Below are 26,802 nucleotides of genomic sequence, written 5' to 3' on the forward strand. Positions count from 1 at the left end.
GTAACCAAGCTAACTAATTGGAGAGGAAATGTATATATTGCCAGAACCATCGTAGGCTACGGATGGAATAAGGTGCTCTTGCCAGTGAAGAGTATTGGTAAGAAATTAAAAGAATGTAACGACTGCTAAATGTCTGGTCAGAAGGCGCACGCAGTATGTGATTGTTACTCATTCCACCTTTGTATGATTCATTTACTGTTTAACAAATTAATCTAAGTACAAATCTCAAGAGGACATTGTTGTTAGTTTTCATTAGAAATGAACATTGTTGTCAGTTTGTCGTAAGAAGAGACTCACTGGTAATATTCTTGTGTTCATAAAATGAAATATGTAATATGCTCGTGTTTATAAAATGTAATATTTATTTATATCAGTTTTTCATGGTGTTTGAAATTGCGAGGAAAATAAACCCCTGTCAAACGTCAGTTGAAGTGGAGTTTGTCTGGACCAGAAGAAAAACTTTGGGAGCAGTTATAATGACTCTCTGGTTACATAAAATAAAATAAAATAAAATAAAATAAAATAGTCAATACACTGGCACGGAGTCAAAGAGTCTACTCTGTCTGAACAGTGTCCATGGAGTCAGCTCCAGTGGCTTTATCTGGATCTCCTGTTCCGCTGAAGGGGCAGGAGGCCTGGGAAGGACAGGCTGTGTCTGCACACACACACGCACACACAGGCACACACGCACACACACGCACACGCGCACACACACACACACACACACAGGCACGCGCGCGCACACACACACACACACACGCACACAGGCACACACAGGCACACACACACACACACACACACAGGGAGGGGAAGAGAGTGAAAGAGAGAGGGAGTAATGTGAATCTGAATGTCTACAAATGGCTATACGGTAAAATATCTACCAGTGAACTACCAGTGAACCATCTCCTGATGTCACATACATATTCATTCAAACTGCTGAATTCATGTCACCTTGAATCTCAGCTAATATTCAAGGGCAAAAACTCAGGAAAAAAAAAAAAACATTCAGAAAAACATTCAGAAAAATTCAAAGTCGACAAATACTTTTTCACATGCTTGTGTACAGAAGCAGTCAGGAGCAAACACACATGAGGACAAATCATATGCAGCACAGCGGGGTTGTATTTATTTATTTATTTATTTATTTTTTCTCACAAGGGTGGATTTTCACTTTGAGCTGTTCAGGCTGTGGACCTTGTGGGATCTACAGACGACCTTGGGGGAGAAAAGAAGGACTGCTGGGTTGGGCGGACCTTTCCAAGGTTCCCCACGGCTGACTGGTCCGACCCAGACAGAGGCAAAGGGCAACCACCCGATTCGTCCGCCACCATGTCATTAATCCTGCACAATACAGTGTTTGATCATAAAGCAGCTCCAGAAACAGGAGTCTCTGCGGTTCTGTTCTTGGGCTGAGTCAGCAGACTCTGAAAAAGAAAAAAGGAGAGAAAAGAATGAATGTGATCAGTACCATATGAAGTGTTTGGGGCTGGGGGGGGGGGGGGGGGGGGGGGGTGTACACACTGAGGGTTCTTTGGATTAAAAGATAAATGAGTCAAAACTAGTGTTGAGGTGAAGAGAGACACAGGGAACCCCGAAAGACAAACTGATGAGGGTGTTAATGATCAGTCACCCTAAAAATAAAACCTTGATCACTGTACAGCAATGGGCTAAAGCGAGGTCAGTCTGCAACCACTATAAAAAGCACTGAGAATGACATCACTGTAAATAAGTAAAGGCTCTTATCAGACCTATAAAACATATCGATCATTCTGTTTTTCCTGTCATCAGTGTTAACAACCAATTATAATTAGCCACCTATAAAGTAACAGCATACTAAAGCTGTTTTGAGCTGCTGTGAGCTATTGCACCTCCATTAAAACAGGCCATTTAACCCTGACCCTGTGTGTTCATTATGCAAATAGAGCTTACAGGTAACAAAGATATATAAGTTGTGGAGGCATTTCAGGACAATCCATCCAAACTTTAATATGAACTGTCCACTGGGCCCTGATGCTCTTCATCAGAACATGTAGTGACTGGCATCGTACTACATTTAACATTAACATTTAGGGGGCTAGCACCTACATTTAACATTAACATCTGAGGGCTATCATCGTACTACATTTAACATGAACATTTAGGGGCTAGCATCGCACTACATTTAACATTAACATTTAGGGGGCTAGCACCTACATTTAACATTAACATTTGAGGGCTATCATCATACTACATTTAACATTAACATCTGAGGGCTAGCATCGTACTATATTTAACATTAACCTTTGAGGGTTATTGTCATACTACATTTAACATTAACCTTTGATGGCTAGCATCATACTACATTTAACATTAACATTAACATCTGAGGGCTATCATCATACTACATTTAACATTAACATTTAGGGGCTAGCATCGTACTACATTTAACATTAACATTTGAGGGCTATTGTCATACTACATTTAACATTAACATTTGAGGGCTATTGTCATACTACATTTAACATTAACCTTTAATGGCTAGCATCATACTACATTTAACATTTACCTTTGAAGGCTAGCATCATACTACATTTAACATAAACATTTGAGGGCTAGCATCATACTACATTTAACATTAAGATCTGAGGGCTAGCATCGTACTACATTTAACATTAACATTAACATCTGAGGGATATCATCATACTACATTTAACATTAACATTTAGGGGGCTAGCACCTACATTTAACATTAACATCTGAGGGCTAGCATCGTACTACATTTAACATTAACATTTGAGGGCTATTGTCATACTACATTTAACATTAACATTTGAGGGCTATTGTCATACTACATTTAACATTAACATTTGAAGGCTAGCGTCGTACTACATTTAACATTAACATTTAGGGGCTAGCATCGTACTACATTTAACATTAACATTTGAGGGCTATTGTCATACTACATTTAACATTAACATTTGAAGGCTAGCGTCGTACTACATTTAACATTAACATTTAGGGGCTAGCATCGTACTACATTTAACATTAACATTTGGGGGTGAGCATCATACTATGAGTAATGACATAGAATCCTGTTTCAAGCTTGTACCAAGTGAAAGCCGCATCGATATTGCTATGAGTGAAGTGGATATTATTTAAAAAGAAACAGCCATTTATGGACGTTGAGACATATGAGGAGTGTTTGCCTGCATCAGTTAGGAAAGTGGTTGCTGATGATGAAACCCTGAAAAACTTGATGTACTCAATCTGGGAAATTCCATTATCAGACACATCAGCCATAGGAAGCCTTATCCACCACAATGTGTTATGTGCTACACGTAGTGGTGAATTAAAATCAACTGTGGACTCTGTCAAGGCAACTGTTAACTTCAGTCATTCTGCCTGTAGCTCACAGCATTCTTTCATCAGTTACTGACAGACAGGTCATCTGAGTGTGAGGTTTATCCATAAAGACATCAGGTTACGTTAGGTATATTACGTTATAAGACATTTAGTTATTTGATCTTAGCCAATGAAATGCCTTGAAGTGATTTAGCGAAGTGAGGAGATGCTAGCCTTTCTCTGTAATAGTAAGCGGAAAATTAGAGGACACTTTACAGTCTCTAATGCAGAATGTTGAGTTTGTCATTGTTGACTATGGGTTATGTGGCATCACTTGAATCAACTGAACATGGACCTGCAGGGCAGAGATAAGACCGTTACACAGTTTGTCCAAAAAAATCCATGCATTTAAAGAAAAAAAAAAAAATCCATGCATTAAAAAAAAAAAAAAAAAATCCATGCATTAAAACAAAACAAAACAAAACAAAAAAAACGCTTGCCTCTTTATTTCTGTTGACTTATGTCCAGATAAAACTCTTCACTTCCCTACATTGCACAATTTGACCTGCACTTCACAGATACAAATCACTGAGGTGACGATGGACTTTTTAGGGGTACTGATGATAAATGTTGCCACTCAAACTGATAACTTAAGCGTCCCCACCGCCGTACTGGGGTTTGTAAAGGATCCTTTCCTGGTGGATGTGTAAGGAGAGTTAGCACTGAAAGCAGAGTAGCTGGTGCCGTAATTGGATTAAGCACCTTTACAGCTCCTACCCACTGAGTCATCAGACAACCTGCACCCGTCACCTCAGCGGGTAGAGTCTGACATGGTTTGGACGAATGAAATCAGTCAGGAGAAACTGCCTAATTCACAGAAGCTCGTGCCGCTTGTCTTAAAGATTTTTGCCGAACTTATACATGCCTGTACAGTCATCATTTTCTCATATGAATGCCATGAACACAAGTAATCACACATCCATCACTGGCCAGCACCTGTGTCACTATCTGTGGACCGAGCTGACAATTTATGCGCCTGAATTCACTGCGACTGTTCGGAGACGAATGCAGCAGATGTTGTCTGAGCTAAAAGAGTGAAATGTATATTAGGATCTATGATACTGTTTGATACTGAAAATGATTTGTGTGTCTTCATGCAGTAAAATGGACTCCGAGATTTGTAGTTGACAGATTTGTGATGTAGATCAGTGATTCTCAACTCCAGTCCTGGGGACCCCGTGCCTTGCACGTCTTTGTTTTAAATCTTCGTTATCACAGTTAATTGAGTTAATCAAGGGCCTGATGATTTACTGATCAGTGGAATCAGGTGTGTCAGTCCTGAGCTCAGGAGAGTTCAAACAAAGTTGTGCAGGACAGAGGGCCCCCAGCACTGGAGTTGAGAACCACTGATCTAGAAAACAGGGTGAATTATTTACAGTATAAAGACTAAGAAAATGTGACACACAAATTACCAGTGAAGAGACTGAGAACAGGAGAAACGCTGGAGAGACAGTAAATAGAACATTATTTTGGGACCCAAACAGACTTACGTAGCGTCTGATGATTTTAACTCCTCTGCACTTACAAACATACATAAAAATAGTGAGGGAACAAATTATGTTTTTTAGCTTCATGATCAAAAATCTATGGCCCCTCAATTGGTGTTGTTTCATAATCAAGCCCCACGATAAACTGATTGAATAGCACTGGGTTACAGGGTTCTGTCCAGTGTTACGTTAATGGGCAGATGTTGGCGGGTTATTCAATACCAATTTAACGGCAAAAGGTGCCGACTGGTTCATTTGAATAATCAGTGCAATCATAATTTTCTGCTTGCCGTTGTTTCACTCTGTCAGTCTACGCATTCCATAAATATAACATAAACATCGGAAACAAATGATTATCCAGTGACAGATTTGACAACAACAACCTGACACAGTCACGCGTCAGTCCACTGGTTTAAAGTAAAGCTTTCTACGTTATAAGGAGTTTGTAGTTGAGTTCAGATCTCCCCCTGGAAAACCAGCTTTTACAGCTATTCCAAAACGTTCAACTCAGCAGTTCCACGTCTGTATATATGAGGTGTCGAGTTACATCTCTGTCCGTTAGAGACAGAACCATCTTAGAGCTTTTTATTCGTTGTTTATTTATCGCTCTCCAAATATCGCCAAAGAATTGCATAATACAACACAGAAAATGAGGAATTATTTGCGAGACTTCTGAATTCTAGCGTTTGCTAGATTTCTGAATTCACGCTCTTTTCCAAGGGTAGAATAATATTCAGTATTCATTAATGCTATTAAATACACGATTTTTGATCATTTGTTCATAATGTCCATTAGCGGACCGAGGTTCTGAGTTGTAGGTTGTAGACAAGACCTCGCTTCAAACAGTTCCCAGCTCTCGGAAGCAATTATTCCATTGTTTTAACTTATTTAAAAAACAAACAGACAAAAAACGATTTATGGGTAACAACAATTAAAACTCACATCTACGAAAGCTTATGATACTAAACTTAAGGAGTGAAGTTATAGCGAGATAAACCGGTTAAATTATAAGTGTTGGAGAGGCCTTCTGAGACAGGTGATAGCCTCCTATTCCAAGCTCAGATGTGAAATATCTCTTAACTTCAACCAGATATTGCGGTGTGCTTCACTGCTCTTTCCGTTTTATTTACAGGCCTTGTGTGTCTGAGTCATCAGGCTGGCGGTTGTCCAGGGAATGTATCATTTAGTATCCGGGGCACTAAGCCACGCTCTCTGTACGACACCAAACAGACGCTCAAGGACATTTGAAGCGAACTTCGCAACTTCGTCTATGTGCAAACTAATATCGAAGCAGCCAAACGTCATTGGGCCATTGACTGCACTGTCGCACATAGCTAGGAATTTAAAAAGAGGGCGCTCAACACGGCGTAAAAGCCTATTCGACTTAGAAATTCGACGGAGTTCGGTCAGCGTATGTTTGTGTCTGTGTCACTGGCTCGCATAAGCTTGTCCGAATCTGAATAACTCGCTCTCTCAAGTCGGTGAAACGAAAAAGAAGCCTTTTGGAATTGTAAAATATTTTTACCACCCAGGAATATTTTTATTTCTGCCTCCTTAGATGGTAAGCTTATAACGAAGCTTTTGCGGTCAATATAAGAATAATTAAGCTTTTGGGAAAAAATACGAAAACTCTTCCAGTTTTACAGAATCGAACCACACTTTTTTTATCATGAGTCGTGAAGTTCATCTGTTAGAAGTATTTTTTTGAAGGGATACATTTCGGCGCTGTGTTCTTGTTTACAAAGTTCTGACCTGAGCAGTCCCATTACTGGCTTCATTTTATCTACTTGCATCTCGCACGCCATCTTTATCTGAGCGCCTAACGCATCTCTCAACCAAAATATTTCTCGGTAAACATAGACTATTTCTGACTGAATCTGTGTCGTATCTCCTTCAAGTCGCTCCGATTACCTTTTGCCGCCTGTTGCACTGTTGCTGAGCGTTGATTTCGGACCATGGAGATTCCAGTTGGATTAGGAGGGGTCTGTGACTCCCCAAATGCAGTTTTTCGCCGACCTCACCAAAACGTTTTTCACAACGTACGGGTAACGCGACCGAGTAACATTGTCGTCACCGAGAACTTAGATTTATCGAGTGCAAAGTACAGTTTAATTCAAGACAAACACTGGGAAATGCGACAAACGACCAGACTGTCACCCAGAAAAGGAATATGGTCCGGGACGGTTCGCAATTCTGATATCGAAAGAAAAGACGGCGAAAGAGTGAATTTTACTCGGGCAGTTGAAACGGAGACGAGCAGAGTCCATTTTGTTAAAACTTCGGCAGGAAGCACAAGCGAGTTTTCTGCTCCTGCCACTGACAAGCTAGACGATGCAGATGCCTCTAGGTTCAGTGTCTGTTCTTCTGAATCAGAGCAAGCAAGCAAAACCGAACAGAAATATAGTGGAACAGCTGTACCCCGCCAGACACAGAAGTTAGTTCCGAACAGTGACGCAAGTGTGGCAAACAGTTGCGCCTTCAACGCAGGCAGCACTACCATCTCAGAAACGGCGAGGGAGCTGTGCAAAGCCGTGTCCGTCTCTTTAGGCTTGGCCATGGACTCAAATGACATAAGTGAACTGGGACCAACCCATGCACCGCGGCCGCTCTCAAGTGAACGAAGCCGAGCAAACTATTTGTTTGAAGTGCCTTTGTTGGATTGCTCAGTGAATGGAAGTGAGGCTGAGGAAGTCGGTCACGGTCCTGAATACAAAAGTACGTTGACACTAGATGGGAGCGCGTTACAGAGTGATAAACTGGTTGATATGTTTAAAAGTAGCGATGCAAACGAGCTGTCTGGTGAACTGGCATCTCTGCAGGACCTGAATCCTCCTCACCCAAACACAGAAGCGCACGAGCCGAACCCGAGTGGAGACGTCTCGATCCTCAGTCCTAAATATACAGTAGCCCTGAACATCGACGCCGCACGTGTGGCCGCCTGTCAGTTCGACCAACTGTTGCCCAATAACTTCACTCACTTTAGCCATGTGGATAACTTGTCCGCCGCGTTAGACAATGAACACGGCTTTTCCAAGCGTGGCACCATGTCTAATGTCTCTAGCGGAGTGCAGGAGGACCGATACAACGATTATTTAACCCATTACAGCATTAAAGTCAAGTCAGAGGGAATACCCACTGAGCCGACCGAAACATGGACCTACTCATCCAGGTTTAACGAGAACAGTAACACTCAGTATGGACATCTCAGGCAAGGTATACATGCTTACAGTACCGGGCCGGATCCAGCCTTCATTAGCAGCCTGTGTGAGCCTGGCAGGGGCGGAGGACTGGCACCTCGGGAGAGACCCCCCCCGGAACAGTGGTATTCTGGCGGAATGTTAAACCGTATGCCTTATCCTAATGCTCCTTGTATGAAAAACGAGGTCGGAGAATGGCTAGACGTGTCCGCAAACACTGACGGCAGGTAAGACAAGCATCCCGAGTGGAGATTTAATTACGTCTCATTTAGTAATGTCACTGATTGTGTAAGTGCGCATGGTTTACTGTTTTATTGACACTCTTAAAATAAATCATTTTAGTTGGACAGAGTACAAGCCTAGTTGCCCTAGTGCCCTTTCGTGTTCTTGAACTTTGTGTTGTTTCACACAAAGTCCATAAAAACACCATTTATGAGGCAACAACTCCCAGTAAATGTAAATGAGTACAGTTCATAACAGAAGTCATCACAGTTTAAATTCAAAAGTGCGTCTTTTGTGAAGTAACCATACAAACTCATTTAATCCAGCAAACCAGAGTTATTGGAAAGACTGATAAAAGTAGAAATCTTCACTTGTATATGACAGAAATAAAGGACTCTGTGCCAGCCTGGTTGACCTGTTCATTAGTTATGTAGGAATTCTATACCATTCTATTCTGTTCTGTCATTAGTTATGTAGTTATTCTATTCTATTGTTACATTTTGGTGTTACCTAAAGACCAGTTTATATACAGTTCCAGTGTTTTATTGGAGAGTAAGCAGATTAACTGAGTAATCTGTAGAGGGAATTCTTAGAGGTCACACTCAGTTTGTGTGAGAATTTGAAAGGTGCTCCACACACATGCCCATGCATTTTGCTTTCACATTGTTCTCCACTGAACAGCCTTGGCCAGGATGGGTGACAGGAATGTGTCTTGTGTTGGGGGAGAAGGGATGGCACTTGACTGGTTCAGATTTGGTAGCATTCCAGAGCAAACGGTTTACTGTGAGGCTGCGGCCTAAATAAAATGTTGGATTTGAGCGGCGGCAGCTGCGGCTATGGCAACGTTCAGATGAAAGAAAAGTTCTAGACGGGCTGTGCTCACTGTTACTGAATGTCAAAAGGGCAAAGTTTGAATATTTTTTGAATCGAGAGATAAACACTTAAGATGCGATGGGTGAATTCACCGTTGTTGTAGTGGCCACTGATAATACTGAGATGAGTGCTGAGGAGTTGTGCTAGGTCACTGGGATAATGGTTTGGTAACCTGAGCAGTGAGGCATTCTGATTGGATATTTGAGAAAACAGAGCTACTGGCTTTTTTATTTAATCTTCTCTCAGAAGAGTGTGTCACATGTTTTCTTTAATTGTAGAAATACACTGTACATTTTAAATACAGTGTGTACGTGATACATTTTAAAAGTTGACTTTTAGTGCATCTCAGGTGTTTTACTCACTTGTCCCAAATACTGCTTTGTAATTTTGCTTTAATTCTGAAAGTTTTTAGTAACAATTCTGCATTACCTTTTCAGCGAACCAAAGCACAGAGAATAGGAGTATTTAAATGATTTACTGTGAGTTGCGCTTTAGGGAAGAGGTGTAGTTTTCGGTTCCCTCGGCTGTTGGAACATGTTGGATTCTTGGAGTGGATTTTTTCTCAAGGAATATGTCACTGTGCCACAGGTGTTGATATTTTTCATAACTTGTTGCCTGACAATGCTTAACTTCTGTAGTTAATGTTCTATTCAGTTTGTGAGAACACTTGTCATGTTAAATAATGTAGCGGTAGCGACTGCTCTGGCAGCCACGGTGTTCGGCAGGAGACACACGGGGGACTCTCAGACTGTTGGTCGCTCTGCTGCTCTTCACTGTCGCCATTTTGTTGGTACTGATGTTTTTAAGGTTGTCTGTGCTACCACACCTTTCTCTACACACACACACACGCACACACACGCAGCCTCACACACACACACACACACACACACACACACCCTCATACACACCCTCACTCACACACACACCCTCATACACACACGCACACACACACCCTCATACACACCCTTACACACACGCACCCTCATGCACACGCACGCACCCTCATGCACACACACGCACCCTCATGCACACACACACACCCTCACACACGTGCGCACGCACCCTCACACACACACGTACACACACACACACACACACACACACATAATACGCAATGCCCGTTTACACACACTGCCCATTCACACACACAAACATACATACACCCATTTGCACGTACACACACACACACACACGCACACACACACGCTTAACTCCCATTAACACACATACATGCCCTCACAAACATGAAGACATGGCACCAGACTTACACTCCCACTGCATCAGCACATATACATTAATTATGTATATTCATTATTTTATCTGGTTTCATCCTTACAATTTAGAAAAATATGTGGATGTTGTTAGGATATGTTAAGAGTGAAGATTTTATTAAAGTGCCTGACAAGTTCATTTTGTTCACACTCTGGCTCTCTCTGTTGTTTAATAGACCGGGGAGTATGACAGGCAAACGTCTTTGGGTGAAAGTCAGAACAGTTCTTCTCCCCTTTGCTGTCTCTTTTAAACGTTCTAAACCCGCTTGGTCTCGCCTGAGGAGGTTTCTAAAGTTTCATGGACAGAGTTGGTGCAGAAGACAGCAGCCTGATCTTTATGGTGAACCTGCAGATGTGAGGGAATAACCTCAGTGTTAGAAATGCATCTCTGTTGTGTCTCACACACCTCACACACACCTTTTGCATTCACATCCTTTTTATTCCCAAATGCGTGCGTTTCTATCAGAGCCATTAACATCATGTGGGAAATCTTTAACTCCAGCCAAACGTGAGACTCACAGCAAATGTGGTACCTAATCTCTTCCAAAGCTTTGGGGAAGGATTGGATGAAATCTTGGTTATTATGGTGGTCTTTGTATTTGCCCCAGGAGAAAGGAAAGGAGAGTTATTTAAGTCCTGAAGTTTGGAGCAGCCCTTTCTGTATCAGAGGCAGATGTGAAGACTGTCATTAGACTGTCTGTTTTCGATTCCCTGCCCTGCAAAGTGTCAGGCAAGATTTTAAACTTAGTCAGCAGGCTCCCTTAGTGTGAAACACACACACACACACACACACACACACTGTTACTCCCATCATTCAGTCACACACACGCAAAGAGAGACAGAGAGATTTCACACTTTATTTTGGGCATGTGCTGCTACTGTTTTAGCAAATCGGCCCATTAGCATAATTCAGCTAAAGTTGTTTTACTGTATTAATTCACTGCCATGGCACTGTTCACTGACAGGAGAAGACTCAATCAGGAACTCTGCAGGGTCTGAGTGAAGGTGTGTGGTGTTGTCTTTGTCATCATGCTTTGTCAAGAGTACATGTGGTCATTGGGTGACTAGCAGTGTGTCCTAATATTACCTCATATCTGATGTCTCAGTTTTAGGGTAATCGTTAATTTTTCATTTTTTGGATGTGATCAGAGCTGACAGGGGGTTCAGACAGTGTAAGTGGTGCCTATGTGTGTGTGTGTGGCCATTTGAGCCCTGCCCACACACACACCCCTTACTCTTATAGATGCTTTAAATTCAGTCCCTTAGCTGTGGTGATGAGAGCTTCCTGGAGCCAAGTACAGAGGCTGCCTAACATTGGACCAGTGGACCTTTTCACATTAGAGCCCAACCGATAAATCGGTATGACGACATTATCGGCCGATATGAGCTAATTGCATTATAACGGCCGATAAAAGACAATTAAAAAGAGACGGGAGATGGATCCTTCAGCCATGTTATGACATTCATGTCAGCCATGTGTGGTTTTGCTGCAGTAACGTGAAAGCCGGTATAGTCAGTCAAACATCAAAATTACCTTTAACGTTACGGTAGTTCAGTGACGTAGGCTCAGCTGCTGACAAACTTGACTGTAGGTTTATTTATGAAACAGTGCGGCAGTTCTAGCCAGTAAACAAACAACGGTCCTGTCATTTCTCCCTTGTCTCTTCTAAAAATTCTCTGGCAACATCGCTCACAGTAGCTTATAACGCTCTCCATTACTAAAGTAGGTTATCGGCAAAGCTAGCTAATGCCGTGTTTATCGGTGGAAGGCCACTAACGTTAATGAGAGATTAAACTATAGCGTTTAACTTATTCTGTCCAAATGAAACAGTGGTAAATATATCTACGATTGGCATGTCTGTAGTTACAGTCGGTTCATTGGAAACGATTAAACCAGAGGGGACACGTAAATAAACGTGAGCTGAACAAGTATCTAAAGCATGTAATTACATGGTCGATTCTGATTGGTCAATTACAGCATTCTATGGCCTGTTACATCTGAATAGCAGACCGTTGTTATGGTACTATATATTTTTCTCTTTTTAGCAGAAGCAATAAAATAATTTTTAAATTACAAAATACTGATTCTCAAACGATTTTATCAGATTATTAATTTCTTTAGTAAGCAGCCGTGTAATAAGTGGGATCGTGTACAGCAAGCGGGTCATTATAGTGAAATAAACCCTGCATCACCCTGTCGGGGTTTATTTCGCAGTAATGACTGGCTCTCTGAACGTGATCCCTTATATGTATAACAGACCACTGCTATGGTGCTAATTTTTTCAGCCTTTTTTTTTTTTTTTGGATTCTGGGTCAGTGTATCAGTTTACTGCATTATTCATCAAAACTTTAATATATTTTGTTGTACTTTTGTTCAAAGTTCTATTTATGACAATAAAACAAGTTTATTTTTTAAACCGCATCATGTCATGTTATCTCAGTGAGGTCTATATATAACAAATGTTAGGGAAACTCTGCGTTCATGTTATGCGTTTCTGAAAAAAAAGAATATCGGTTAATATATCATTATCGGATTTTTAAATCCTCAAACATTGAAAGTGGTATTGGTCTGCAAAGTCTTATACTGGTCGGGCCCTATTTCACATATAACCCTATTTCATATATCCTGTTTTTGTGACCGAATGCTGTAGGATTATGATGTATGATGATGCATAAGTATATCTATAGATTAATTTAGTGCTCCTGACTAGATGAAGCACTTTTCATTTCAACAGTTTTGAATTTCTTTTGGCCAACTTTGTTTTGCACTAGGAAGGGTTGATTTGCGAGTCAAAGACAAGGAATGTGTGAGAAACGGAGGCAAAGAAAGAAAAAAAAGAAGAGAAGATGTGTTTGGTCAGAAGGATTCGGCCTTGTCATTTTTCCCTCTCTGTTTAAAACCTTGACACTCCAGAATACACGGCACCATGTTTTAGTTATGGCTGCACACAGTGTCCCATCCCCCCCCCCCCCCTCACTATCTCTCTCTCTCTTTCTGACGTGAGCACACGGACCCCCCCCCCCCCCCCACCCCCCCCCCCCACCCACACACACACAAACAGAGAAATACACAAATTCTATCTCTTTCTCACTGTCTGAAACACACATACACACACACATGCACACAACGAAAAACACATTCTGTCGCTCACACAGACACACACAAACACACACACACACACACAAGCCTGTATATAGAAATACACATTCTCACGCATACACAAACAAGTACACACATTGTCTCTCACATGCAGGCACATAGTCACACGCGAAATCCTTAAATCTTCCTGCCGCACTGCACTCCTTCCTTACCTGTCCTGTCCGGGCTCCCTCCCCTCTCCTTGTTCATCCCTCATTCACACCTCAATCTCTGTCTCTCTTTTCCACAGGCACAGTGGCAGAGGGAAGGTCTCTTCTTGTGGCTGGGATGTATGAGGTGTTGATTGGTCTGTGTGAAGGCTAAAGAACAGCTCACACACACAGGGGCACAGGGGTGCAGTCACATTCTCAGGTCTATATTAGGGCATTATTCGCCCATCTGATGATATCAGTTCTCTCCTCTCATCTGGGTCATTTTTTTCCACGTTTGGACAGCCGATCCCCGAGTGGGCTTATGGAAGTCGGGAGGTGTGAACTAAGAGTGTGATAAAAAAATCAGAGTTTGGTATGCATATGGTTTTGAGGTCACAGAGGGGAACATGGGAGTTGAAGAGTATGAACGTGAACCATGTAACACACCAGAAATAGTAATAATAATAACTGCATGTATTGTTGTAATAATAATTTTATTAATAATAATAACAGTGGCATGTTATTGTTGTAATGATAATTTTATTAATAATAATAATAACAGTGGCATGTTGTAGTTATAATAATAACAGTAGCATGTTGTTACAACAACAATAGCAATAATAATAATGATAATAATCATAATAATAATCATAATAGCAACAATATTTATTATTATTATTTTTATTATGAATGGCAATAGCGATAATAATAACAGTGACATGCTGTTGTTGTTGTTGTTGTTGTTGTTGTTATAATAATTACAGTAACAACAGCATGTTGAAATCAGCTGTGCAATTTGATGTAACACTCTGACCTGTTTAATGAAACATTATTTTCTGGTGAGATGTATATGGTGAAATGTTATGGTGAAACTCCATCACCTGGAGTATGGATAGCTGTGGATTAAAAATGAGCGTAACAGAGCTTTGGGAATTTCATGGCCGTTGGATAAGCTGCCAGGGTCATTTTTACTCTTATGATAAACTTATTACACAGTGAACTTGACAAACCTATTTTAACAGATTTCAAAGCTTAGATAGAGTGTACATCAGTGAGTGTGTGTAATGGATGTTCTCAATTATTGACATTATTCACATTTAGAAACTATTCACATAGTTTTTAAGACGCATTAAATTAAATACAGTCATAAAATGTAATCACATTTGATTTTATTCCAATGTAATCACATTTGACACAGATGATCCAGAGACAGTCCTGAGCTGAGAAGACTGAGAATGACTGAGAAATGTCTGGTGATATCACAGAAATGTCTGGTGATATCACAGAAATGTCTGGTCATTTCACAGAAATGTCTGGTCATTTCACAGAAATGTCTGGTGATATCACAGAAATGTCTGGTGATATCACAGAAATGTCTGGTGATTTCACAGAAATGTCTGGTGATTTCACAGAAATGTCTGGTGATTTCACAGACTCCTCTACAAACTCATGTCACCTAGCCTCGGTACTCCTGTCCGAGGCCGCTGTGCTAGTCACAGTTGTCTTCGGTTGAATGGACTTATTTTGCCTTAGTAATGAGAGAGGATTATCATCTAAAGAGAAGAGCATATTTACAGCAATCAAACCAATGTACTATCACCCCAGTTTTTTGCTATGTTAAGAGTGGCCCCAAATTGTGCTATCTCACCTCACTGATATCAAATCAGACACTCCATAATCATGCTAATCTCTTTTCAACGGCAGCTAATATGTCTCTGTCACAACCAAGAACATTTTGACAAAGTCACCATTAGACTTCTATCTGGAAAATGTCAAAATAATAACCTGGCTATGAGTTTTATTATCACTCCGTCCTCTTCTTTTTTACCGTGTTCTTACCAAACCAAAACTCCACCACAGTAAAAGCACTGTGCCAATTAAAACAGCCCTTAACTATGGAAAAGCCCTCAGTAAATGTAGACAGGCAGATAGAGGGCAGGAGACACAACAATGCTTGTCAACACTTGTAGGTATAAATCATTCCAGCATATGTGTTGTACATCTGGGAGTATTGAAATCACACAGGCTTACCTGGCTACAGGTCTCAGGTCCTCTCTCATGTTATTGTATGGAGCCTGTGTAAGGCTGATTTGGTGAGTCTCATGTTATTGTATGGAGCCTGTGTTAGGCTGATTTGGTGAGTCTCATGTTATTGTATGGAGCCTGTGTTAGGCTGATTTGGTGAGTCTCATGTTATTGTATGGAGCCTGTGTTAGGCTGATTTGGTGAGTGTTATGTTATTGTATGGAGCCTGTGTTAGGCTGATTTGGTGAGTGTTATGTTATTGTATGGAGCCTGTGTTAGGCTGATTTGGTGAGTCTCATGTTATTGTATGGAGCCTGTGTTAGGCTGATTTGGTGTGTCTCATGTTATTGTATGGAGCCTGTGTTAGGCTGATTTGGTGAATGTTATGTTATTGTATGGAGCCTGTGTTAGGCTGATTTGGTGTGTCTCATGTTATTGTATGGAGCCTGTGTTAGGTTGATTGGGTGAGTCTCATGTTATTGTATGGAGCCTGTGTTAGGCTGATTTGGTGAGTCTCATGTTATTGTATGGAGCCGGTGTTAGGCTGATTTGGTGAGTGTTATGTTATTGTATGGAGCCTGTGTTAGGCTGATTTGGTGTGTCTCATGTTATTGTATGGAGCCTGTGTTAGGCTGATTTGGTGAGTGTTATGTTATTGTATGGAGCCTGTGTTAGGCTGATTTGGTGAGTGTTATGTTATTGTATGGAGCCTGTGTTAGGCTGATTTGGTGAGTCTCGTGTTATTGTATGGAGCCTGTGTTAGGCTGATTTGGTGTGTCTCATGTTATTGTATGGAGCCTGTGTTAGGCTGATTTGGTGTGTCTCATGTTATTGTATGGAGCCTGTGTTAGGCTGATTTGGTGAATGTTATGTTATTGTATGGAGCCTGTGTTAGGCTGATTTGGTGTGTCTCATGTTATTGTATGGAGCCTGTGTTAGGTTGATTGGGTGAGTCTCATGTTATTGTATGGAGCCTGTGTTAGGCTGATTTGGTGAGTCTCATGTTATTGTATGGAGCCGGTGTTAGGCTGATTTGGTGAGTGTTATGTTATTGTATGGAGCCTGTGTTAGGCTGATTTGGTGTGTCTCATGTTATTGTATGGAGCCTGTGTTAGGCTGATTTGGTGAGTCTCGTGTTATTGTATGGAGCCTGTGTTAGGCTGATTTGGTGAGTCTCGTGTTATTGTATGGAGCCTGTGTTAGGCTGATTTGGTGAGTCTCATGTTATTGTATGGAGCCTGTGTTAGGCTGATTTGGTGAGTGTTATGTTATTGTATGGAGCCTGTGTTAGGCTGATTTGGTGAGTGTTATGTTATTGTATGGAGCCTGTGTTAGGCTGATTTGGTGAGTGTCATGACTTTCGCTGTGATTCTTCTCAAAATCTCCATTTGTGTTTGCTGCAGGTTTGAGGGCAGACGAGAGCACATGTTTCCCATGGAGTTTTTTTTCCCTCCTCAGCGAACGTGTCTGATCTGCTCAGATGAAGCTTCAGGATGTCATTACGGAGCCCTCACCTGTGGAAGCTGCAAAGTGTTCTTCAAAAGAGCTGCAGAAGGTAGAACACACACACGCGCGTGCGCACACACACACACACACACACACACACACACATACACATACATACATCAATGCCTAGACACACGCAAGATCTCTGTCTTTATCCAGGGTTATTATTGTATGCTAAAACTAATGATGAAAACTAATGGCTTTGAGACATTTTCGTAAACTGAAATTGCCTGAAGAAAATGTAAAACTAAAGCTAAATGAAATTAATAATGATTGCGAAAAAACTAATAGAAATAAAATAAGAAAAGAGGAAAAATAATTGCTGTTATCGTTTCAAGATGGCAGCCGTCGTATCCAGGCGGCGGGTGTCACACTCCCAATATTCTATGTAGCTATAGCCGACAACCATAAGATGGCGATATAGCCTGTCAGGACCTACACTCGCTAACCAATGGGATTAGGCCTTATTACCAAGTGAAGAAGTCAGATATGTCAGGGAGGAGACGTGTGAGTCCTTTGTGGGACTGTTTTGAATTTAACTGTGAAGGTGGCACATCCATGGTCAGTTCAGGTAACGGCATCTATGGTGTAGAAATCCCACAAACCTTAACGTCCACCTTCAGAGTTACCATCAGCGGGAATACACGCTGCTGATGGAAAAAGATGTATCGAGACAGAGCGAGAGTAACGAACTTAAGGTCATGCTCTTGCCTTTTATGTGTATTATAGGCTCTCAGTCTGAAACAAATGTAACGCATATGTTACGTTTTGTCTTGAACTGTTGATATCTTCAGTGATAAGCAGGTTATTTTTCACGCTGCACTAATCCTTGACAACTTTTGTCCTTAATTAAATTACTAAAACTAAAACTGAAACTATAATAAAACGAAATAGAAATGAGTCCATTGAATAAAAACCAAAATGAAACTAATGAAACCACTTGTGAAACTAACTAAAACTAAAACAGAAATTAAGATTGAATACAAACATATTATCAAAATACAAATGAATTTGAAAATGGAAAACTATTATAACCTTGCTTTACACCAAGCATTTGCCACATGTGAGTCTTAGCATTGTATTTACAGCTTTGACTATAGCAGGAATTTCCATTTCAGATCTGTTCTGTGCTAAGATATTCTGTGCATCTGATTGTGGGTGATAGGGAGGCGCAGGCTTCAGACAGAGCAGTTGAAGAGGAGGAGTGAGAGTGTTGAGGAGGAGGAGTGAGAGTGTTGAGGAGGAGGAGTGAGAGCGTTGAGGAGGAGGAGTGAGAGCGTTGAGGAGGGGATGTGAGAGCGTTGAGGAGGAGGAGTGAGAGAGGAGTGAGAGTGTTGAGGAGGAGGAGTGAGAGTGTTGAGGAGGAGGAGGAGTGAGAGCGTTGAGGAGGAGGAGGAGTGAGAGCGTTGAGGAGGAGGAGTGAGAGTGTTGAAGAGGAGGAGTGAGAGTGCAGTGATGAATACCCAAATCTTACTGACGGGGAAATGGATGGTTCCATGATTTCATTCTCCACTTCACTCCCTGTCAGACTGCTCATGTTGCACTTATTAAACAAAACATTATTAATTTCAAATCACAGCATTTAGTAGGCAAGGGCCAGAACAGGGAGAGGTAGACTGAAGTGTCTTGTGTCACTGATCAGTGCGGGAATTCCAGTCACTTCACTCACATACAGCTGTCCTGTTCAAACATGTATCCCATCATGCTTTGGGAGAAGGCTGTGCCCTGTCAGAGTGAGACAGGCTTACCTCGTTGGAGAGAGGTTGTGTGTGTGTGTGTGCACGTGCTTTAGAGTACCCCTTCCCTGTTGCATATATCTCATTTAATATCCCAGATCTGCATTTGTATGAAGTTTATACACTGAGTCTGTGTGCCTGCCTGTCTGTCTGCATGTCTATCTATACTTAGTCTAAAGTGACTGACTAACCAGTCTGACTAACAAGGATCAAACTTCATCTCCAGAGTTCTACAAGCATCCCATACATAAGCCTCTCTCTCTGCTCAGGAAAACAGAGGTACCTGTGTGCAAGCAGAAATGACTGTACCATTGACAAACTGCGGAGAAAGAACTGTCCCTCTTGTCGTCTGAAGAAGTGCTTTGAAGCTGGAATGACTCTGGGAGGTAAAGCTGATTGCATTCTCCATTCTATAAAATTATAAAGATCATATTCACTTCAGTATTTTTTTTTAACGTCGATAAATTTTAATTGCACATTAAAATGCCAGGAGTAACTTTTGCCACCTAAAGGTAAGTCAGTAAGTCTGTAAGTCAGCCTCTGTTTGCACACAGATGGAGACAGACATCCATCTGTCTGTCTGCTTGCCCCTCTCTCTCTACCCTCCCTCTTTTCTCCTAAGTCCTCAAAACACTGTCAGTACTGTGGGAGAATAGAATAGTATTGTGTAGTGAGAGGGGTTTGTATAGTGGGTTCATTAAGCTGGGACTGGTGTCATTTGGTCTGGTTTAAATGTACATTCATATGTTCGTATGACATTAATCCATATTAACAGCGTCGGAAATGAACAGGGGTAAAGGGCAAAAATGCCCCAAGAAATCTCAGAATGCCCCTAAAAACTGTGATCGAGGGGCAAAAATGATCCTCAAGACTGATAATTTCAAATGAAAACTGTTTTTTTTCCACAACAAAAATGAAATGAGACCTAAATAAAAATGCACCTTTGAAAATAGAAAAACGTGAAGAAATATGTTACCATTTTCATTGAAGAATAATAAGATGATAATGTCAGAGACAGATGAGTGGACAAGCAGTTTTAGCTGCCACCTGTTTGGGCAAATAAAGGCTGATTCCAAATACAGGCCCGGTAAAAAAAAAAAAAAAGATTACAGAAAGACTCATGTGGTAAATTCATCATATTTCCACAGCATTATTTACATGAGTACAACAACATACAGTAATTATGCTCACCGCTCTGTTACTATTAGTTTCACTTTTTAACAGAAATACCATACCAAAAGTGTTCAACTCACATGGACTGTAGTTGCTGTAGGACTATGTGTGTTTATGGTCCATTATTAGTATTCAGGGACATCACTGCCCAAACTCTCTCCTTCCCTTTTTCTGTGCGTTATTTCATTATTTCTATGAGTTATTTCATATAACAGCACGTATTAACCGTACTGTGAAAGTCACGAAAGGGAATAAATGTCTGATTTTAGATGGCGCAGGTACAGTAGGGACATGTCGGCCGGTGAGCTGGAAACAGAGAAACAAATTTGACCTTTAAACCTGTCAGATGTACCTTTGCCTAAAAGTTTCCTAACGGTGTGTCTGACATGCTCCTTATTTTTCCCAGTAGTTAAAACGTTTGTTACCGTGATACAGTATGTTCTTGTTTGAGAATTTGTAGTAGTAGACCTAATATTTTTGACCTAATATATTTCTTCTTTAAATACAGCACAGTATAGGCTATATTCGAGTAGTAGGTATACCTGTAAATCCTTTTAGGATAAATTAGAAATTAAACATTACTACACTATCACAAAAGAGAGAGGGTGAGTTTGTGGTTTCAAGACAAATGCAGGGAGATTCAGTTATAGTGAATCATCTGCAATTAATAAAACATTTTGTTCTAAATTCATTAATCACCTTTCAGTTCATCTTTCTTACCCTCTTTCTTTCTTTCTTTCTTTCTTTCTTTCTTTCTTTTTTCTGTACTGGTCTGAAATACAGTCGGGGTAAACACTGTGTGGTCATTAGATCTGCATGTATAAGTCCTACTAACAATAATATTATTATACACTGTAACTGCTAACACGACTGTTTGTAATCACCACTCAATAAGTGAGTAGAGGCTTTGGCAGATAGACATGCCATGACTTCATTACGACTTCATCATGACACAGATGCAGTATATTCCACTTTCTTCTCTCTGCTGAATTACTGCCTAACGAGTGAACAGGAGGCTAATTTTAGTCTTGTGTGGGGTCCAGCTCTGTGAGATTGGCATGGTGTGGACAGCATAGACGGAGTGGAGGAGAGGAGGGGCGTTGAAATGATACTAATATGACCAACTACCAGGCAGACAGGGAAATGTGTCTTAATGCACTGATTACTGCAATGAAGAGAGTCTCTCTCTCTCTCTCTCACTCACTCTCTCACTCACTCTCTCACTTCTTCCTTTACCTCCTTTCCTCTTGAGAAAAGCCTCTTTTTTTCCTCACAGCTGTTATAATACAGCCCCCCCCCCACCCTTGCCACATTTTGTCTCCAATTTTCTGTCCTTACCTACTTTTCACTCATCTCCCGTTCTTCTCTCTCAGTCATTTGGAGTTTGAGAGGGGTAGTGATGAGGGCTGTTAAGTTGCTGATTTGACTCTGATTATTGAGTAATGCAAGACCCCTGGTTCTGTCAGTCTCTCTAACCCCCCCCCCCCCTTCTCTCAATCCCTCTCTCTCCACCCCCCTCCCCCTTTCTCTCCATCACTGCCCCCCCCCTCTCTGTTGGTCCCTGTCTCAGTCTGTCTTTCTCTGATAACTTATATTGACATTTTTAAATAATTGTGATCAAATTTCACATACCGTACAGGCGTTGTAATGGACATTCAGGTATTTGAGGATTTTTTTTACATCTGCTATTTCCCTCACAGCGTCTTTACATCTACCCTCAGTGCTGAATGTGTTGTTCATGTGAACTGACATTCCTATGTTCTGTATATTATATGATATTATATGCCACTTAGTTAAGAATCCAGTTTTGGTTGAACTGTTTCCTGTAAAGAGGTTCTGAATAATTGATCTTAGAGGTGTGATAGTCAACGACGTCTGATTGTTCCTAACAACTCAGTAGGGAATTTGTTGATGCATGTGATGAACTGGACAGTTTTTCTCAGAGCAAGCATGTAATGCACTATAAAACTACACGAGGGTTGTAATGATATAATCATTGGGCAGAAGTAGTAGTTACTGGCTTGAATAGTATCAACTGAAAATAATTTCAGAATTCTCTTGCCAACCGATTTTGCTTTGGCTAAGCAGCGACCGCTGTCTGTTTTCCAGTCACTTTGCGTGTAACATTTTTTCGCACAGGAAACAAAATCAAGGTAGGAAGTGAATTGTGGGTTTGCTTTACAGTTTGGTTACAGTTACTCCTGTTGTTGAAATAAGTTTGAATGACTTTAAGGCCACAGAGACCTACTGTTCTCAGTTAACCACAGAGTCACTCTTCTTATTCTCCTCCCACACATTTACAGAAACCCCTTCAAGGTGTACAGTTATTTCAGCTGATGTTTCTCTCTAGGGGTCGACCGATTATCGGCCTGGGCAAATATCAGATCCGATATTCAGCACTTTTACGATTATCAGAATGGTTATTTTTTTTATCCGATTGCTGATAAAATAAATATATTTAAATTTGCGCTACTTTGGCTCTGATGCAGCCGCCTCTCTCTGTCTATAGTCACCACTCTGCTTTCGAGCAATGTCCCACCCACAGCACTATCTGATAGGCTATTACTTGTGACGAATAACCAATCAGCACTGAAGGCTACTGTGCCACAGGTGGGCACAGAGGAACGCATTTGCAGTCTGGAGCAGTTTAGCAGTTTCTTTTAATTACTTTACTCTAAACTGTAAAGTAATTAAAAGAGATCGATCAAATGAAATAAAGAAGAATATTAAAAAAATAGGAAAAAAAAGGCAATTTTAGGAATGGGTAAATTGAATAAAAACCATTTGAACGAAAAGAGAAATACAAAAGAAAAAATTGCTAATAGTATGCTAGACTAAAAAGGTATGTTTTTAGTTGCCATTTAAAACTGTCCACTGATCCTGCCTCTCTAATGCTCTAGTACTTTTTGGTAGGGTGTTCCACAGTTTAGGAACATCCTACCAAAGTGCGATAGTGAACGCCAGCAACTTCATTTGTTGATCCATAGCAAAGAAATTTTTTGATTAGGCTACAATCAATACTAGCAAAAAATGGATTGATTAGGCTATAACACTGCTCTCTGCACCACAGTCTGGTGCTGCTGAACTGGGACCACTAATTGAGATTCAGATTTCAGTGCAAACGTAAGTTTTGCTAGTTTTATTTATTTTTACTTTATTTACTTTATAAAAAATCAGGGAGATATTTTGTTTGTTAATTTTCAGTTACTTTAATAAGAGATGCTACTGGGAGCTCCCTGCACTTTTTGTTTTAAGATAACTTTTCTTTTAAATTAAACATATGCATAAAGGCATTTCAAAGTTAAGTTAAGAGTTGGAGTTTGTGTTATTCTAAATTTTGACACCAAGATTTTAATTTTTACTGCAAATGTATATTGGTTCAAAATATCGGCTACTGGCCTTCTTGATTACTAATAATCGGTATCAGACTGGGCCCTGAAAAAACCATATCAGTCAACCCTGTTTCTTTCAGTCTAATACCTAATTATAGACCTGGGATGAGTCTGTAATAAAGTGACCATAGATAATTTATCATATTCAGCATGATGTAGTTGTCAGCAGTAGGGGAAGTTGAGCTGTTAAAATCTCACACAGACCAACTCATTATCCTCATCAGCCAGCCCTCATGTCTACTCAGACAAGAGACTCTAATGTTGAGAGAGAGGGGCGGGGAGAGGGAGGTGGGGGCTGCTGGTGAGGTAGATGAACAGAGAGAGAGCAGGGAGAGTAAGACACAGATATTAAGAGAGGGCGAAGTTGGAGAGATGAAGGGGAGAAAAAAGAGAAGGATTCTGTGTGTAGGGGAGAGTACGAATAAACACAGCTGATTACATGTAGTTTATGTGTAGATTGATGGCAAAAGTCATGACATAGCAAAAAAACGCCGGCTAGAGGGTGATCAAAATGATACAAACATAAAAATACAAAGCAAGAAGATTAGAGAACCTTTGTAAATCGTGTAAATCAGATATATGACCATTGATGTTTTGAAATCATTTTTAAACAAATGCGTTATACATGACTGGCTGGATTTTGGACTACGGTAGACGGTTAAGAAAGAGATTTTTGTAAAATGTCTGCAGATGCACGCGTCTTGCTGTCTCAGTTTAACAGCGTGACGTTTACACAGCATGGGGAGGGTGAAGTTTTAGTACCACCACTATTCTTGGCCTAAATATGCATTATGGACAGGACGGAGACACCCCAGCAGTGTATTTCTGCCTTTTAGCTGTTAGTGTGTAGTGAATGAGACTGATTGTGTGTGTCTGTTAGTGTGTATGGAGTGAGACTGATTGTGTGTGTCTGTTAGTGTGTAGTGAATGAGACTGATTGTGTGTGTCTGTTAGTGTGTATGGAGTGAGACTGATTGTGTGTGTCTGTTAGTGTGTAGTGAATGAGACTGATTGTGTGTGTCTGTTGGTGTATATGGAGTGAGACTGATTGTGTGTGTCTGTTGGTGTGTAGTAAGTGAGACTGATTGTGTGTGTCTGTTGGTGTGTAGTGAGTGAGACTGATTGTGTGTGTCTGTTGGTGTGTAGTGAATGAGACTGATTGTGTGTGTCTGTTGGTGTGTAGTGAGTGAGACTGATTGTGTGTGTCTGTTAGTGTGTATGGAGTGAGACTGATTGTGTGTGTCTGTTAGTGTGTAGTGAATGAGACTGATTGTGTGTGTCTGTTAGTGTGTATGGAGTGAGACTGATTGTGTGTGTCTGTTAGTGTGTATGGAGTGAGACTGATTGTGTGACTGTTGGTGTGTAGTGAATGAGACTGATTGTGTGTGTCTGTTAGTGTGTAGTGAATATGAGACTGATTGTGTGTGTCTGTTGGTGTGTAGTGAGTGAGACTGATTGTGTGTGTCTGTTGGTGTGTAGTAAGTGAGACTGATTGTGTGTGTCTGTTGGTGTGTAGTGAGTGAGACTGATTGTGTGTGTCTGTTAGTGTGTAGTGAGTGAGACTGATTGTGTGTGTCTGTTGGTGTGTAGGTTCCAGTCCACTGTCCCCCCTCTCATACAGCTGAGCTTCATAAGAGAACTGTGTCAAGGAAAATTTCTTTCATCAGCCAGGATCACTGAGCTATGTATGACTGACTTTACCCACATCCAAACATGACTGCTGTGCCTGAGACAGTACAGGAGCCACGGAGCAGTTTAAGAGCTGATGCCACCCACATTATCCTGAAGCCACTCATTAAGGAACTGAGGGATGAAGCAACATGAAAGCCAAGGCTCTGATGAATGATTCCTATGCCTGAACTGTTAAGAGCTGAGTCCACTGTGTGAGTCAGTGAACGTAATGAGACAAGACCACACTGTAAGATTGGTGTCAAGAGAGATAATGTTTCTGTTAATGTTACTATAATTAGACAATGCAGCAGTGTCTCAGTGGTGTATGAACTGGCACACATGGCCTGTGAGAGGTGAGCTGCCAGCCCTGACCTGCTGACAGTGTCTGATGGACTCTGGCTGGCGGGAACATAATGGCATTGCTCAGGGCTAGGGAACGTTCTACAATAAACAGAACAACCTCTGGCTTCATCAGAACTCTGAGATAAGAGCCGTAGTATAAAACCCTGTGCATCCCGTTTTCATACCTAGGTCTCCAACTTCTGTTGCCAAAACAGTAGCGCCTAGTTGAAGGCTTGGGTTTGTGTGAATTGACAAAGGACACAACTTTTCTTCTTAATGAAACTGACATAATATGTCCTATGGAAATCTGCTACCTTGAGATATGCTACAGCTACAATAGCCAGGTGAATCTCACTGCACTGGTTGTTGGAGAGGAAATTACAGTCTCGGCTCAAAGGGTTGACAGTTTGAGTGAACCTTTGTAAGAATTGCGTTTTGCCTGTTGTTCAGCTGGTTGCTTGACTTTTCTTTTGACGGTTGTGCAGGTGAACTGTCTTAATAGGAGTTATTCTTGGATGGTTTCCTCGCAGCCACTATCATCAAACTGTTTAGAGTTACAAGGAACAAACAGCCTCTTGTTTATAGTGACAAGTTTTTCAAGTTGTTCAAGCTTTATTATACACATGCACAATGTCAAGACAATGTTTTGCCACTGTGCTTCCCCCACCTCCGGCCCACCCCATCTGTGCAAGAATATGCATACATAGTGCAAAAAGTGTACCAGAGGTACTAAGGCATGCCATTAGGATCAGGTATCGTTTGAATTTTATCGATTCCAGTTCCGCTTCTGCTTATCGATTTACTGTTTTGATTCCAAAATGGTATAAAAAAAAGAGGTCAGACGAAAATATTCTTTTAAGCGTTAACTGATCGTTCACAAAGTAATAGTATTTACTAGGGGTGTCACGATATACCGGTTTTGACATTAACCATGATATTTAAAAAAGAAATATTGATATCATGTTAATAACACACATGATAATATCATAAATTAGAGATGCATTTCCTTGAGAAAATGCAAAAGTGATTGTGCCGCAGCATCATCGAACCTTAACTGTTGAAATACTGGATCTGTCTCCCGCGGAAGTGTAGTCACAGATCAATAGACCACTGGATCCAACTGTGTGCAGACCCTCGTTGTAGCACTAGAGACCTAAAACTTTCTCTGTTCATTTTCAGTGGTAAAATAAGCGACTAAACATGGCAATTAAAAAAAAAACAAAAAACCGAGTGGC

The 26,802-nt window shown here is 40.9% G+C and overlaps 1 protein-coding gene across 1 annotated transcript in view; it reads left to right on the forward strand.

The window, feature by feature from the left end:
* Window positions 1–6,806: 6,806 nt before the first annotated feature.
* ar (androgen receptor) overlaps window positions 6,807–26,802 on the forward strand; it is a 55,936-nt gene continuing 35,940 nt past the window's right edge. The window contains exons 1-3 of the mRNA XM_030793123.1: window positions 6,807–8,292; window positions 17,151–17,302; window positions 19,259–19,375. Of these exons, the coding sequence (XP_030648983.1) occupies window positions 6,824–8,292; window positions 17,151–17,302; window positions 19,259–19,375 (1,738 nt within the window). The 5' untranslated portion in view covers window positions 6,807–6,823. The remainder of the gene's footprint in view (window positions 8,293–17,150; window positions 17,303–19,258; window positions 19,376–26,802) is intronic.

The sequence above is a fragment of the Chanos chanos genome, chromosome 15 (assembly GCF_902362185.1).
Source record: "Chanos chanos chromosome 15, fChaCha1.1, whole genome shotgun sequence".
NCBI lineage: Eukaryota > Metazoa > Chordata > Actinopteri > Gonorynchiformes > Chanidae > Chanos > Chanos chanos.